At 42.8% G+C, this 16508-nt stretch overlaps 2 protein-coding genes across 3 annotated transcripts; one reads left to right on the top strand and one right to left on the bottom strand.

Annotated features, from left to right (window-relative positions):
- The first annotated feature begins 672 nt into the window (after positions 1 to 672).
- Positions 673 to 5570, top strand: LOC106590340 (vesicle-associated membrane protein-associated protein A). Of its 2 annotated transcripts, XM_014181239.2 has the most exons (7): positions 673 to 895; positions 1795 to 1947; positions 2200 to 2303; positions 2571 to 2651; positions 3180 to 3404; positions 3775 to 3951; positions 4605 to 5570. In XM_014181239.2, the coding sequence occupies exons 1-7, from the start codon at positions 838 to 840 to the stop codon at positions 4764 to 4766; spliced, it is 960 nt and encodes a 319-aa protein (XP_014036714.1). In that variant the 5' UTR covers positions 673 to 837; the 3' UTR covers positions 4767 to 5570. The 2 variants fall into 2 exon arrangements, with proteins under 2 accessions (XP_014036714.1, XP_014036715.1); XM_014181240.2 differs by lacking the exon at positions 3180 to 3404.
- Positions 5204 to 11033, bottom strand: LOC106590339 (protein APCDD1). Its single transcript, XM_014181238.2, has 5 exons — positions 10515 to 11033; positions 9994 to 10192; positions 9026 to 9581; positions 6851 to 7172; positions 5204 to 6747 (listed from the first exon to the last, which is right to left on the bottom strand). The coding sequence occupies exons 1-5, from the start codon at positions 10558 to 10560 to the stop codon at positions 6290 to 6292; spliced, it is 1581 nt and encodes a 526-aa protein (XP_014036713.1). The 5' UTR covers positions 10561 to 11033; the 3' UTR covers positions 5204 to 6289.
- Between the last annotated feature and the right edge of the window lie 5475 nt (positions 11034 to 16508).

Below are 16508 nucleotides of genomic sequence, written 5' to 3' on the forward strand. Positions count from 1 at the left end.
CATCTAATAATGCTAAAGCTTCGTCAGGGATTTAATGCTTAGTCTCGACACTTATGGTGGCTTATGGTAGAGAAATTAAGGTTCAATTCTCTGGCAACATCTCTGGAGGACATTCCTGCAGTCAGCATGCCAATTGCACACTCCCTCAACTTGAGACATCTGTGGCATTGTGTTGTGTGACAAAACTGCACATGTTAGAGTGGCCTTTTATTGTCCCTAGCATATGGTGCACCTGTGTAATGATCAGGTTGTTTATTCAGCTTCTTGATATGCCACACCTGTCAGGTGGATGGATTATCTTGGCAAAGGAGAAATGCTCACTAACAGGGATGTAAACACATTTGTACACAAAATGTGAGATAAATAAGCTGTTTGTGTGTATGGAACATTTCTGGGATCTTTTATTTCAGCTCATGAAACATGGGACCAACACTTTACATGTTGCGTTTATATTTTTGTTCAGTGTGTGTGTGTATATATATATGCCCCTAATGCAATTATCCAGTCTTATAAATCCCCAATGGGATTTTAACAGATTTTTTTAATTGTCAAATTAATAAATTATATAACATTCCAACCTTGTTTAGCATTATCTAGTCCAAATATGGCACTATTTGTATCCGTTTCGATCCGTTTCAATGGGGGGATTTTATTTTGAAGGCGACACAGGTAAGAGCACTTATTTCGCGGTGACGTGCATTTTGCCCTGCTGCGCGCTTCCTTAACAACTCAACTCGTGTTCACGTCTATTGGCTCAGAGTGACTCGTTTCCCATATAGGTGATTTAACACAGACCTGGCTCGTTGGAACGGTTTCCAACAACACAATTCACACGAAATGTCTAAATTGGAGCAGGTCCTTGATCTTGAACCACCGTATGATCTCAAATTTAAAGGTAAGATAAGAATACTGTCGGTAGCTAGCTAACGTTACCACCTGTACTGCTAACGTTACAGGCTGTTGTAGACGCTTTCGGGAGTGGTAGCTATCGTTACCACTACAGCTCCCTGGACCGGGGATGTGTAACTACAACAACCCCACTGACACATCTCGTATACCGACGCCATTTTGAGATGGGAGCGAGGATATATGGGCCTGTACCGAGTTACAGAGATAAATTTAACAGTACTGTACTTTCTAATATTCTAACCAACCCACTGGTTTTGGGAGGCGTATGCTCTCTAGATCGGTATGTTAGCGAAGCAACACATTCTGATTCGACCAGACATTCACTGATTAATTTATTTGCAATTACAGTTGTGAATGGGAGCAAGCTGATTGACTGACAGTTATCCCACACTGACACATTGCATACCACATTTCGCTATGCCCAGACAGTGATCCGGGTCAACAGCATCCGTCTCTCTCCTCGCCCCAACCTGGGCTTGAACCAGTGACCCTCTGCACACATCAACAACCGACATCCACGAAGCAACGTTACCCATCGCGCCACAAAAGCCGCGGCCCTTGCAGAGCAAGGGGAACAACTACTTCAGGTCTCAGCGCGAGTGACGTCACCCGATTGAAACGCTATTTGCGCGCCACCGCTAACTAACTAGCTTAACTAGCCACCGCTAACTAAATAGCCATTTCACATCGGTTACACATGCATTGTTATAGCAGCATGTTTATCTTAGCCTAGATACACTCTGTTTTCAATGGGTAATTTTACTAAACAGTAAACAATCTTCCATAATGTGTAGCAACTAGTCTGTTGGTTGTCAATTTTTGCCTGTTGTGTGCCATCTTCACGTGAATCCATTGACCCTCAACACCATCTCCTCTCCCATGCAGGTCCCTTCACAGAAGTGGTGACCACAAACCTCAAGCTCAAAAATCCCTCTGACAGAAAAGTATGCTTCAAAGTGAAGACAACTGCACCTCGCCGGTACTGTGTACGGCCCAACAGCGGCATGATTGAGTCAGGAGCCACTGTCACCGTCTCTGGTAAGGCTTTGTATTTGCAGACCTTTGTCAGTGCTGCCAAATATGACAGAGTATCGTTCGAGCAACCCCTTTTCGTCAACAACACTAAACAAGAGCAAATGATATCCTGTCACTATTTCCACTATAATTCATTGTGTGACTTTGTAAATGCAGAAGAATCAAGCATGTACATGTCAAATGCATCTATCAGTAGGCCTACATGGAGGCATAGTTGTTGACCCAATTTTGACCCCATATCTTCTGTCTCCACAGTAATGCTCCAGCCCTTTGAATATGACCCCAATGAAAAAAGTAAACACAAATTCATGGTACAGACAATCTTTGCACCATCCACTGCTACAGACATGGACGCAGTGGTATGTTTTCCTGTCTACATTACTACCGAATACATTTTGTGCTTTATTCTAGTGGCTATGTCATAAATGGGAAAACCTGCTTTTGTTGATCCACAGATTTCAGTACTGTATTTTAATTGCTTTTTGTGATTTCTCCAGCAGAGGGCAGCAAATAGCATATTACACAGCCCCTGAGTGTTGCATGCTTATTGTTATTCCATCAGCGGTCCCTGTGCTCAATTAATCCATCTACGTTTACCTTATCTTGTACTTGTTGAATCGCCACAGTGGAAAGATGCGAAGCCAGATGATCTGATGGACTCCAAGCTGAGATGTGTGTTCGAACTGCCCTCTGAAAACGATCAAATGGTAAGTAGTGTGTACAGTAGTAGAAAATAGAACTTCTTCCAGGGTTCTGGTGTTATGCCTGTTGGTGTTATACGTCCAATGTTGTACTTTTGTCACGGCCACAGTTCAGTGTTTGTCAATGCATCTTTTTCACATTCTCTCATAGTCTACATGGCTTTCGCTCTCTCCTTACTGCTGTTCGTTCCTTTCTCTGCCATTTATGTAGATACAGTCATATGATTGTTGCCAATATGCGATCTTGTGGATTTTTGTGTGGCTAAACTGTAATAACAAGCATTTCTACCTCACAGCTCTCTATGGTCACATCTGAAACACTCACATGTAACAATTAGAACTTGTTCCTAGTGGTGACAGGTCAGTTTTGTTGGTTCAACACAGTCATTTATAGCAGTGCATAATTGGAGTGTATAATGTTGTACCCTACAACCAAAGCAGCAATTGAGAACCACTGAACACCCCAAAGTTAAAGACATGACCTCTATATATCTATGGTCATGCATGCTGCGTGTGCTCCCCCTTGTACGATAGCCTAGTGGTAGTGCCAGGGAGACCCGTGGTAGCATCATGGCATTCACCACTCCTGGGCAGGCCCCCAAGCTCAGCGCCAGGCACCTGGGGGACAGGGCAGTCCCCACCCCCGGAGAGTACCGCACTCCCCTGTGCAGCTGGCACCACCTGGCAGCCCACTACGACTCCAGCGATCTCCCAGAGTTCATGTCAGCACCCAGCTCAGTGAGAGGCAGGCAGTGGAAGGTTTGTGGCAGAGCAGGGAAGGGGCAGATTGGGAAGTGTAGTTTACTTACCGTAGGTGGTCACCTGTCTTCTAGTGTAAATTCTGATTGTAGTACAGGTGTGGTTGTAGCTGTGTAACAATGTAATGTTGGATAATGGTTATAGCTGTCATTTTGCCGTTAGGCCCCTAATGAAGATGTATCACCTCTTCATACTAATTTCAAACAAATTACAAAAGTTTTTTTTTAAAGTATTTCCATCGATGTAATGGTTTCATGATATTTGGTCTAGTCAAAAGCGTGTTGAGTTTTTGGTTGGCATGTACAGCAATGTCGGGAGGGAAACTAGGTTCCTGGTCACTTCTGTATTTTTTGACTTTGGCTGCTTCCAGAATGATGTTGATGCAACCAAAGCTGCCCCCGTCCTCAACTCCAAAGCAGATGGCACGTCGGCGCCGAGGCCCAGCAGCGCGTCCGTGGATGACTCTGAGATGAAGAAACTGATGGCTGAGTGCAAGAGGCTGCAGTACGATGTGGGCAAACTCTCAGACGAGAACAGACAACTCAAGGTATGATCATAGGTTGTGTGATATTAGGATATTAGGATAGTATGATATATTTGGGTGATGTTAGGATAGTATGATATATATTGGGGTGATGTTAGGATAGTATGATATATATTGGGGTGATGTTAGGATAGTATGATATATATATATATTGGGGTGATGTTAGGATAGTATGATATATATATATTGGGGTGATGTTAGGATAGTATGATATATATATTGGGGTGATGTTAGGATAGTATGATATATATATTGGGGTGATGTTAGGATAGTATGATATATATATTGGGGTGATGTTAGGATAGTATGTATTATATGGGGTGATGTTAGGATAGTATGATATATATATTGGGTGATGTTAGGATAGTATGATATATATATTGGGGTGATGTTAGGATAGTATGATATATATATTGGGGTGATGTTAGGATAGTATGATATATATATTAGGGTGATGTTAGGATAGTATGATATATATATTAGGGTGATGTTAGGATAGTATGATATATATTGGGGTGATGTTAGGATAGTATGATATATATTGGGGTGATAAAAGGTAATATATCCTCAAGGCATGGAGACTAATGTTCTTGTAAGATGATATTGGCCTGGGGCTTTGGCTATGGTAAAGAAGAATGTGTTTATCTTCCTCTCAGGACGAGGGCCTGAGGATGAGGAAGTCCCACCGATCAGACGACATGGTCACCGGCTCGGGCGCCATGATGAGCAAACAGCACTCTTCCAGCTCCCTCCCCTCGCTAATGGTCGTCATAGCAGCTATCTTCATCGGATTCTTCCTAGGGAAGTTCGTCTTGTAGGGGAGGGGGGGGCGAGAGAGAAGGAAAGCGGGCCGGCATAGGCTCTCATTTGTCTCCCAAGACCCTCAAGGTTAAAGTGTGTGTTATCGTTGACCTGCCATTATCAGTGATAGTGTCAGCTCACTGCGTATGTACATATGTTCTGTGTACCCGAATCATAAACTGGCCTCGCCTTTTACAATCTTACACGGTTAGTACACATGTGGGGAAAACAGAGAGGAATGAACTTTCTCTGTTTTTGGGGGGGTCTGTTCAGACGTTGTGTTCTTTTTTTGGGGTGAGGCATCAGGGGAGGGAGGTTTTCTTAACTCAAATTTTACACTTGTTAGAGCATCGATAACAGGCGAGTCGGGATACTGGGTTCAAGACTTTGGTTGAACAATTCTAATGAGTTCTCTTTCTCTCTGTGGTTTTAATAAGAGTTGGAATGTTCAGTGTCTTGTGTTATTTTAATCATTTTAATAAAATGGGATGGGGGGGGGGGAACCTTCCAAGCAAAAGACAGCTACATGTTGCTGGATGGCCTCTTACATTGAAATGTTCACTGAATTCTTAAATCCTTAATTTTTCTTGAGGAATGTGAAACAATACAGTATGCTGGGAATATAGGTGTCTCCTTCCATGGACATTTCCTGTTTCCTACTGACACACAGAATTATTATTACAGTTCTTTCTAGATCTTTTTTTTTTTTTCTTTACACAAATTATATATCCCTCGTGAGGCAAACGTTGACTGAAAAGATCTCTCTGTTCTTGCAGTCCTGTCCCATGGTATTTAACATTGAAATAAAATGTTTAACATTACTTTTGTGGCAGTTTGTCATCTTTGTGCATCTTTTGTCTTTGAGGAAGAGTGAGGCTCGATTCCATTTGTGTTTGGTGTCCTCCATTCCTTTTAACTCAAATTGCAAACGCCGTGTGATTAACATGCAAATGTCATTGGAGTGAGCTGCATGATACAGGCTGAGGTTCAACCCCATGGGGCTTGTAAAGGCAATGTTCACGGTAAGTGCTGCATATGTCGGATTGACATTCCTTAAAAACACGCCACTTCGATAGTGCCAACTTTTTTTGTAATGGGTAAGGAGAATTAAGTTAAGTTTGTATATTGGCAACCATCATGACTACCTACACAGAGAAAGGAAGAAACCAGTAATATGGCAAGGAGAGAGAGAGGGAGACGAAAAGTCACTTGCATCGAAGTGGAGTGTTAATAGGATGTCCCATGTTGGCTCAATTTAAATTACTTTTAAATGGCATTGTCGACAAAGCGTGATTGGATTGAATCACGTCCATAGACAACTTGAATTGGGTCGTGTTCTTTAGCGCACACCGTACGAAAACAAGCATTTTTAGTACAGTAGATCTCCGTTTCACTTCCTGTCATAGTGTTTCATGCCTACTGAACATGACACTGAATGATAGAATGTAGCAACTCAACATTAATTACATACACTGTATTAAGAATCTAAAAGTCCAGTGCACAGTCAGTGCTGCTCCACAACATTCAGCCACTGCTAACCCTAGCTGAGATGCAGAACAGGTATAGCTGCAATAAGCAGTACTTTGACCACATCCAGCACGCCACCTCTTTCTCCCTGTTTGCAGCAGCTACTCCCCAGCCTATGGAGCTGGTCGGCTTCCCTCCCCCAATCCGTTGGCCCCTGGCTGGCCCCTGTACACTGCACTAGGGGAGCCTGGTAGGAGGTGGCCGTCTTATGGGGCTGGTTAGGGCTGGAGCCATCCGTGGGCCTCTGGCCGTTGAAGAGAAGGAGGTGGTCCGCCGAGTCTCGATCCATGCGGAAGAGTTCGTACTCGGTGTGCGGAAGCCGAATGCCCAGGGCGGCACAGCCATGGGTGGGGGTGACGTCCTGCTCCAATCCCTGGCGCCATGAGCCCTCGGCCCCGCACTCATTGCCCCGGAAGATATTGAGCAGGGAGGTGGTGGCCTGGTCCATGGGGGTCACCCTCATGTGGTCCACTGTGAAGACCAAGAGGGGATAAGGGAGGTTGTTATGCACACTTTAATAATGGCATGATAAGCTGTGATCATTCATATATTTTTTCTTTTGACTAACGCCTACCTGTGAAGACAAACTCTGTCCCTCCCAGGACCCTGGTGGAGAGGACTGCGTGGCTGTAGTGACCCCGTGCGTACAGGCTGAATGTGGGGTGTCTGCACACTGGGTCAGAATAATGCCAGTAGTGGCCCTCCCAAGTGCGGTTGTGGTTGTGGAAAACAAAATGGCGGGTGAGGAAGAGGACCCCAGGGCGGACCTCACACCGCTGGCTTACCCATTGACCCTGTAGTTTGACGGATAGGTTTTCTTCGCAGGGCAGGATGGGAGGATGATGCTGGTCCGCCCTGGAAATGACTCTGCAGATAAGGCAGGTACGCTCATGGTTCTGCAATGGAGAATGTTTTTGAATGTTACATATTGTGAATCAAGAAGGAGAAATACACACACCTGTAAAAGACTGTGGATGTTGAACCACATCCCATTTCAATGTGTTACATCCATTGTATCATCAACATTATTCAGTTTTATGAAATGTGTGTTTTTAAAAACCTTGCTTACTATAATATAATAAGAGTAGCATAATGTGCCAAAAGGTGAAATAGATATGTCAAAGCAGTTTAATGAGTTACAGCATGGTGATAAATAACGTCACTGATGGAAACTGAAATGTCAACAGACAACCAATCATGATGATGAAAAACACAAACAAGGCCATTCAAACTGGAGTCTGTTGTCTGACTCTGACCTGCCCAGCCAACCCAATAAAGGAGAAGAGTGCTGGCATGGCAGACTGTTTTCTCATGTGTTACTTGGGAGTGTTCCTGGCCCCACTACACATCCTAGATTGATGGCAGCGATGAAAACAATCACCATGGCAAAGAAACAAATGCTTCTCCCTGGCCTGGGAACTGCACTTGGTGTTGGGGCTACTACTCCTCTCTCTCTTCTCTGGACGGGGCTCGTTGGACTTATGAAAAGCAGTGGGTGCCTTCTGTGCCTTGCTCTCAAGTCCTTCATCATTAAACAGAATCAGCCACAGATGTGTGAGTTTCAAAAGGACAATAGCTGGGAATATGGAGATACACTTGAATAGACAAATAAAATAAGATATTTTCGAATCCAAAGCCTCTGTTTTGGATTATTCCAAACCTTTCAACAGTCTGGTTTAGACAGTTCGGGTCTCCATTTATTTCCAAGTACACATTGGAATCAACTAGAACATCAAAGATGACCATCATACACAATGACTGCCTTTATGGTTTTCGATCCCTGTTTACACTCATTGGGCTGTGCATACAATCTAGTAAAAAGCCCATCAAGCCCCTGTTATGTGGGGAGCCCATTTTAGAGTGTACTCTTAGTGGTTGAGCATCAGATTAACGTTGTAGCTGAGCGTACTGTATTCGTTCAAGCCTGGCTGTACCTCTACCACCTCCGCTACCATAGAATGAATGAATCACTTTCAACATAACTCGCCTCAGCTTTTAACTTTTAACTAGAGCTCATTTACATTGCCCTGACACATTATAGGCTGGGAGTTGTTTGTGTTGGTTAAAAAAAAAGACATGCTGGTAGATATATGGGTAAATGCTGCGGGGAGACATAAAAGGATGGATCCTTTTGTATGACTGAGGAGAGGGAGGAAAAGAGGAAGCTTCTGAACTGAAGGCCTAGTTCCATCTCTCTGGTCAGGCTCCAGTTTTATCCCTCTGCCCTCGATACAGCCTCAGGCGCACACACACTACCACAGAGTAAGGGCAGGAATTCAGAGCACAGCATACTGCGCCACTATTTGCTATTCTCTTTGAAGAGCGGTTGTGGAAAACCAACCAACGGATGATCACTATCATCCATGGGTCCGCTCTGCCGCTGGGTTTGCACAATTCATATTCTCTCCCATTTCGCCCAAAATCAAACACAGAAAGTTGTCGTGTACAAGAAGCTACAGACAATAATGTGATTGTTGAAAGAAAATACAAGTACACAGCACTGGAATATGATGTATCACTTACTGTACATGTGTGGCATCATTGTTGCAATAGTTTGTCATCTTCAACATCCACAATACTTTTCAGTTAGTCGGGATTTGATACTTGAAAATGAAACTACAGTATCTGCCAAAACGGATTCCATCTCAGTGGGTCTCAGTATGTAAGTGATGATGAGGGGACCCTGAACATAAAAATACAGTACAACAGATAGAGAATAATAGACATTATATATCTCTATGACTCTGACCTTGGTGTTCTGCAGGGGCGGCTGGTAGCTGGAGGGTTTGTGGTGGGTCCTCTGGGCTCGCTCAGTGTGGATGTCCCCCAGGAAAAGCTCTTCGGTGTGGTCATCAGGGACCCGGACGCCATGATGGCGGCGCTGCTCCACACGCACCAGCTGCAGCTCATTCATAGTGAAACCCAGCCTGCGGGCACAGTCCCTCCCCCGCTCCTCCTCCTCGCCCCACAGGTCATAGCTGATATGGGGCTCCCAGGGCTCCCACAAATCCCCTCCAACCAGGGACGGAGCTCCGCAGCTGGGCTTGAGCCACTGGCTGAGGTTCCTGGCTACCTCAGGGCTGTGGAACACAACCTGGACGCTGTGGAGCTGGTAGTCGGCCTCGGTGCCTCCGCGGACCACCCAGGAGGCCTGGCGCAGGTGCAGCTGGCCCCGGGCGAGAATGGTGTAGGCGGGAGAGGAGCAGCGGTTGTCCCTGTAGTGGAACTGGAGGACCTGGAAGGTGTGGTTGTGGTGGAAGAGATAGGATCTGGTGATGAACTCTGGCCCAGGCCTGACCTCACAGCTGACAGGGGGAAAAGAGCAAAACATGAATGATATTAGCTTAGTCAAATTATTCACTATTCCAGTATTATGCAGTGAGTCAGGTGGGTAACTAGAGTCAAAACCCAACCTTCATTTTACCAGCCGGTTCAACACCTAATCTTTTACCCTAAGAGGTCTAAAGCTGAACCTGGTGTTGTGCCAAGTAGGTTTACATTCAGAATAGTAGTATTATATATTGCAGTGAACTTATCCCAACACCTAGCAACCTCCTCAAGAAGTTTAGATCTCATGTGTCTAGAGCTGCAAGGTCCGGTCAGGTCTACCCCCTGACTTCGCTACAACATATTGACTATACATTCTTAAAATGATGTACATATTTAATAAAGATGAATAACAAACCGTTTAATGGCACACAATTCACAGCAGATTACCTGGTGGATACCCAGTGGCCTGCGATGTTGGGTGGCATATGCACTGAGATCTGTCCTCCACCATGGAGGTGCTTGAGCATGTAGTGACACTGGGACGCAACAATAGCGGCATGCCGATCATGCTGCTGCCCATGTTTCCTCCCCAAGGCCCTGACACTGGCTCTTATGTCAGAGTGAAGCAGAGAGCCCTCACAACCACCTGTAGGAACAGTGGATGAACTGGGGTGTCATTAAAACACTTTTAAATAGTTAGAAAACGTGCAATTATGCATTTTTTGTAGTCTATTATACATTTATGAATACTATATTACACAAAATAACATGACACTGCATGCTTTGCAAAACATCTATTGCTAAATTCTAGAAAATAAAACAAGAATCCACTACTTGTCGTTTAAAATCGCATTTTCAAATCATATACGTTTACATTATAGGCTATATCACCCAATATAGAATATAATACACATATTTAGGATACATATTAACTTGCAAATACTTCCACCTTAATGTTAAAAACTCACCATTGAAAAGAAAAGCAGTAGAGATAATCAATTTGATCAGTAACATTGTTAGTCTTGACTGAGACGACACTTAAAAAAATATTTCAATTAGGTAAGAATCACTCCAATTTCCATTATAAAGTATTGCTCATCGTCAATGAATTGTCTTCCTTTCCATTTGAGCCGTTCATCACCAACCGTTCATCTCAGAATAATCAAATCGATCGTTGAAAATTCCGTTGTCAATCATTCTAAGAAACGTGGCTTGCTGCCCCGATACGAAATACAACGAGTTCCTTTCAACAATATAGGCTACCAATTTAGCAGTTCTTCAATGTTGCTCTTAGAGAAATGTTATTCATTTTGTTATGTTTCCTCTATCCGAGTTTTGTATTTTAAATGGACAGGCGCACTCCTCTCTGTCCTCTGTGTCATAGTTGAAGAACACACACACGAGTAATATTTTCATAGGAGGGCACTATCATGCTTTGACTCAGTGCCCCCCATCAAACCGATGAGTCAAATCCTAAAGTGAACGTGAGCAAAGTAAACTCCGACACGCAAAAAATAACCAGTGACATGCGTGGGCAGTTTAAAAACAAATGTAGTTTTAGAACACCTAGGTCTGCACTCACAGCACTGACAATTTGAGCAAAAGTTATAAGATATCTTATAAGGAGCTTTTTCATTTTTCACTTTGATTTTTCACTTGCTGCTTTGGTATCCAATTTCAGACCAGTGGTATAAATGATTATTAATATAAAATACTACACATTCAAATAAATAAATGTTGAAGACATTGCCACACCATACATGAATGCATTGTACAGTAATGACACATAATAATTCTACGTTCTACATTTTACATCAGGCTATTGCAATACTAATGCAATAACCAATGCACTCACTATTTTTATTGAAATCTCCTGGGTTATGAATTATTTGGTGGAATATAAATATGCCTTGCAGTTGAGTAGTGAGAGGGATATTTGTCAGTGTGTGGTCAAAAATACCTCTCACTCCAATCTGTCCTCATCTGTATTTCCTCAGTGACCTGATGGGTTTTTCAGCTATATAAATCATTTATCAGTTTGGTTGAGTAAAAACATACAAGAAGCCTACAGTATGAAATCCTGCTCCTGAAGTAAACAGTAAAGTCGATGATCCACTCAAGCTTTTTATCCTAACATTGTGAAGTCCAATAGCAAGATTCTGCAAATGGATTCCTCTCTCTTTCTTTGTTTCTGTCATTTATATTTTGATTCATTGTATCCACACACATTTATAATATATCAATGTAAATAATACATAGTGGGTTCTAAATAATTATATTTACAATATCACTACCAATCATTATGGCCAACCTGGTCTCAAAGCATTTCGTATTATTCTGTACGCAAATCAGAGACACACCATTTAGTATGATTTGTTACGTTTCGTATAGTATGTCTTATTTTGAGGGTAACCATCGAACGTTTTGTATAATATGTTACAAATTCTAACTAGCTGGCTAACGTTAGCTAGGCTTGGGGTTAGGGGTTAGGGTTAAGGTTAAGTTTAGGAGTTAGGTTAAAGGGTTAAGGTTAGGGTTAGCTAAAAGGGTTAAGGTTAGGGTTAGGGGAAGGGTTAGCTAAAAGGATTAGGGTTAGCTAACATGTTAAGTACTTGCAATGTAGCTAAAAATTAGCTAAAATGCTAAAGTATTCCATGATGAGATTTGAAATTGCATCCTTTGGGTTGCTAGATGTTTGCGTTATACGCCCACCCATCCATGCTGACCAAACACTCTCTCATTTTTGCCTTAAGTAACCATCTGTCTTATTTAACCATAGATCATACTAATTTGAGTGTCCCCGGATTTACATTGTCTATGAGACCAGGCATTAAAATTTGATATTCATCTTCTGGTCAATCCGACGTCTGCATTGGCCATACAGCATTTACTGTGATGCGGCCTCCGCAGACATCAGAGCAAACATACCTTCTGCGCTTCGCGGAGCAGCGCAGAGCTGTTGTGAAGGAAGTTGTCAAGGAAGTGAGTTTGTGTTTATACAGGACCTCCCGCTCTCACCTACCTTCAACCAATCATGTCAATGCAGAGCTATATGGAGCCCTCCGCATTGTTTCGAAATTTGAGAGGAGCACTGCAATGTGGTACGGAGATCAATTTGGCCTCTGCGTGCCTCCTGAGGCTCCGCAATTGCATCACACCATCCATATGGCGCCTCCGGCCACATTTTCGAATCAAGCATAAATTGGATTTAAGTCGCAGAAGGTCTCACCTTAGTGTGCGTGTGTGTAGTGGGAAGAGACTGTTCCTTGTGCTCACTGGGCGCCTGCCAGCCTGCTAGCACAGCCTAGCACTGGCTCGCCCAAACCCTTAAGGGAACCTAAGCATATTTAACAAGACCAAAATATACTTACTATGGGCATTTGTGTTGCTAAATGAAAACATGCTTGCGTTGGACGCCACTTTGATACTCAAATGGGTAAAATGCAACACGAGAAAGTAGAAAAATAACCTTTCATGTCTATGAATGGGAATGTCTTGAATGAGCACTGAGTATTGGCATTGATGAAGGCATTGAAAGGTTCTGATATCAAAACTCAGTTTGTGGTGTAATTGAGGCGTTACAAATGTTTCCTCAATGGCAATGTCTGGACAAAGAGCTATTAAGATTAGTCAACCAGCTATAAAGTCCCAGTGTTTAACCCCACACCAATCCCTGACTGACATCCAGCCACAACTTCTCCATCCCCATCCCTTCCTTCCACATAGTGATACATTTTTACCAATGCAGTGATGTAGGGGTGACTGGAGAAGTGTGTATACTCTAATTTTGTCCAATTCTTTTTTAGAGTAGCTACCCTTTAATTCAAGTGTGCAGGCACCTAGCACTGTTGTTTGATTAGCGTTGTTTCTGTAGCACATGAGATGGAGTTTGCAAAAGTAGCCCGTATACCCTCCACTACACCACTGCACCAATGTTTCAACTTGTTTCAAGGATTTGTGAATTACCACTACCCATTTCATAATGTTGACTGTTAGGTGCACTTTGGGCCGGTTTCCCGGACGCTGGACACAAAATAATCTTGGACTTACTCCACTGAAGGACGAGAGAGTGTGAGTGAGTGTCTGTGAGGAGATGAAAAGAGCAGCTGTGTCTGTGGTTCCCCACAGGACTCCTCTCCACTCAGGGGGATCTGAAAGCCGATTAGGGATGGAATCCTTATGGCCTTTGTCGTTGGGGTGACAGGACCCAGAGATCAAGGGTCAGTCAGCCCTCACAGATGGGAGTCAGTTGACCTCATCTTCTGGAAGGCAGGAATTGTGGATGGATGGCAGATATATAGATGGATAGATATACCACACTGGTGTTGAACATTGCAACCCAATCTGAAGTGATTTGAGGTCCCACTGGGCACAAACTGGTTGAATCAACATCATTTGTTTTTACTTAACTAGTCAAGTCAGTTAAGAACAAATTCTTATTTACAATGACGATCTAGGAACAGTGGGTTAACTGCCTTGTTCAGGGGAAGAACGACAGATTTTTACCTTGTCAGCTCAGGGATTCAATCTAGCAACCTTTCAGTAACTGGCCCAATGCTCTAACCAGTAGGATACCTACCGCCCCAAAATTTGTCAAAGTATTGTGACGTGGAATGTATGTAGAAAATACATTGGATTTGCAAAAACTCAACAACGTAAACTGTTGTTTTGAGGTTGAAATTTCAACAACGGGAGTGTCATCATTGTAACCAATTTTCAACATAGACAGACCTTGTATAAAATATGATGGATTTGTATCTTCGAAACAACGTCAGATCTTCTACGTTTATTTGCACCATATGTTAATGATTTAACCCTACAAATCAAACATGCTAAACTTGGTGTTGAAGTTGCAGATATATTTCTGGAGATCTTGCTGTATGCTGATGAAATAGTTATCTTTGATGAGACAGACGATGACCTCCAGAAAATGTGGAATATTGTTAATTTATGGTGTACTAAATGGAGAGTAGTGATAAATCAAGAGAAGACCCAGATTGTTCATATTTGAAAGGAGGACGTGTAGAGAAGTGCACACAACTTTTATATTGGTACAACCTCATCATGCTACACTGGGCTCTTCAAATACCTTGGTTTCACTCTGGATGAACACATGACCTTTGAAGATCACATTAGATCACTAGCAGATTCTGTAGGTAGAGCCTTGGGGTCAGTTTTAAACAAAATGAAAATATGTGAGGATCTTGGTTACTGGTTACTCAGCTGTATAAATCCTGCGTGTGTCCAGTGATGGACCATGCTGCTGGAGTTGTAACGTTGTTCAAAACAGAGCAATCTGCTGCTTCTTGGTGTGCACAAACTGACTCCAAACCTGGTCATCCGTGGAGATATGGGCTGGTAACCATGTGTGGTTAGACGGAAAGATGACATGGTACGTCTATAGAACAGACTGAATAATATGTCAGAACACAGAATCACAAAAAAAAAGTGTTTGACTGGGACCTTACCCGTAGATATCAGTGGGCTAGAGCATTTTTATAAATGTTGTTGTGAAACTGATTTGCAGTGTACACTGAGTGTACAAAACATTAGGAACACCTTCCTACTGTTGAGTTGCACTCCGTTTTGCCCTCAGAACTGATTCAATTCATCAGGGCACATGGACACTACAAGGTGTCAAAAGCGTTCCACAGGGATGCTGGCCCATGCTGACATGCTTCCCACAGTTGTGTCAAGTTGGCTGGATGTCCTTTGGGTGGTGAACCATTCTTGATACACATGAGAAACTGTTGAGCGTGAAAACCCCATATCCCCTTCAAAGGCAACTAAATATTTTGACCTGCCCAGCGGTGGGTATATCCAGGTATACGCCGTATACCCAGTTATTTTTCAGTGAGCATTCCATATACTCACTTCTTAATCCCCACTGTTACGTATCAAAGTAGTGTAGTGCAGCTATACTCTGTATCAATTAATAGGGCTGATGGAACAGATCGGAATGTTTAGTTTAACATTTTTATAAACTATTATTTCTCACATTTTCAGCTCAGTAGCTCATAGTAGCTCATAGGCAGTAGACCTATGCGTGAATGCTCCAAAATACAATTTGGGAAAAAACTGTTCTAAAATGCACACCACACATGCAATGTTTCACATGTTTCATGGACAGAGATCAAATCAAATCAAATGTTATTAGTCACATGCCCCGAATACAACAAATGTAGACCTTACAGTGAAATGCTTACTTACAAGCCCTTAACCAACAATGTTTTAAGAAGTTTTAAGAAAAACAAGTGTTCAGTAAAAAATGGATAAGTAAAAAATAGAAAATAAAGGTGACAAATAATTAAACAGCAGCAGTAAAATAACAATAGTGAGGCTATTTACAGGGGTACTGGTACAGAGTCAATGTGCGGGGTCACCGGTTAGTCGAGGTAATTGAGGTAATATGTACATGTAGGTAGAGTTAAAGTGACATAATAATAAATAGAGAGTAGCAGCAGCATAAAAGAGGGGTCTGGGTAGCCCTTTGATTAGCTGTTCAGGAGTCTTATGGCTTGGGGGTAGAAGCTGTTAAGAAGCCTTTTGAAGTATTCTGGTTACGGGACGAGCAGAGGCTTGAATTTTGTTTCAGACAGGGGCGTGTTTGAGATTGCTTAGTTTGTTCACAATGCCTGGAGGAGAAATGTATTGTTTGTGTAGTGTGGCTAGATGGTATCTGTACTTGCCATGGTTATTGTATGTATATCATTTATTAAATGTTATTTTGTTTTGAGTACAAGGAAAGTGTTACTGTGTTTACTAGTGTTTTGTAAGCCCGTGTGGGCTGGACACCTGTAGGTGTATGACACTTAAATAAATAATATCAATCTTTATCAACTATCAGAAAAAAAACTATAGGCTACGCAGCACCTCCTACTGGAGAGTTGGTCTACCTACAGCTGCTTACCCCGGCCAAAGGTAGTTGATCTACCTACCCCGGCCAAACCCGGAGGTCGCTG

This window comes from Salmo salar, chromosome ssa29 (genome assembly GCF_905237065.1).
Source record: "Salmo salar chromosome ssa29, Ssal_v3.1, whole genome shotgun sequence".
In the NCBI taxonomy this organism is placed as follows: domain Eukaryota; kingdom Metazoa; phylum Chordata; class Actinopteri; order Salmoniformes; family Salmonidae; genus Salmo; species Salmo salar.

Bases quoted from the DNA above. Each gene is read 5' to 3' on its own strand.
- LOC106590340 (XM_014181239.2), top strand. From the start codon at position 838: ATGTCTAAATTGGAGCAGGTCCTTGATCTTGAACCACCGTATGATCTC. The intron at 2,304-2,570 runs GTATGTTTTCCT...GAATCGCCACAG, and splicing joins CTACAGACATGGACGCAGTG to TGGAAAGATGCGAAGCCAGA. The intron at 3,952-4,604 runs GTATGATCATAG...TCTTCCTCTCAG, and splicing joins ACGAGAACAGACAACTCAAG to GACGAGGGCCTGAGGATGAG.
- LOC106590339 (XM_014181238.2), bottom strand. From the start codon at position 10,560: ATGTTACTGATCAAATTGATTATCTCTACTGCTTTTCTTTTCAATG. The intron at 10,193-10,514 runs GTGAGTTTTTAA...CTGTTCCTACAG, and splicing joins TACTGCTTTTCTTTTCAATG to GTGGTTGTGAGGGCTCTCTG. The intron at 6,748-6,850 runs GTAGGCGTTAGT...TGGTCTTCACAG, and splicing joins GACAGAGTTTGTCTTCACAG to TGGACCACATGAGGGTGACC.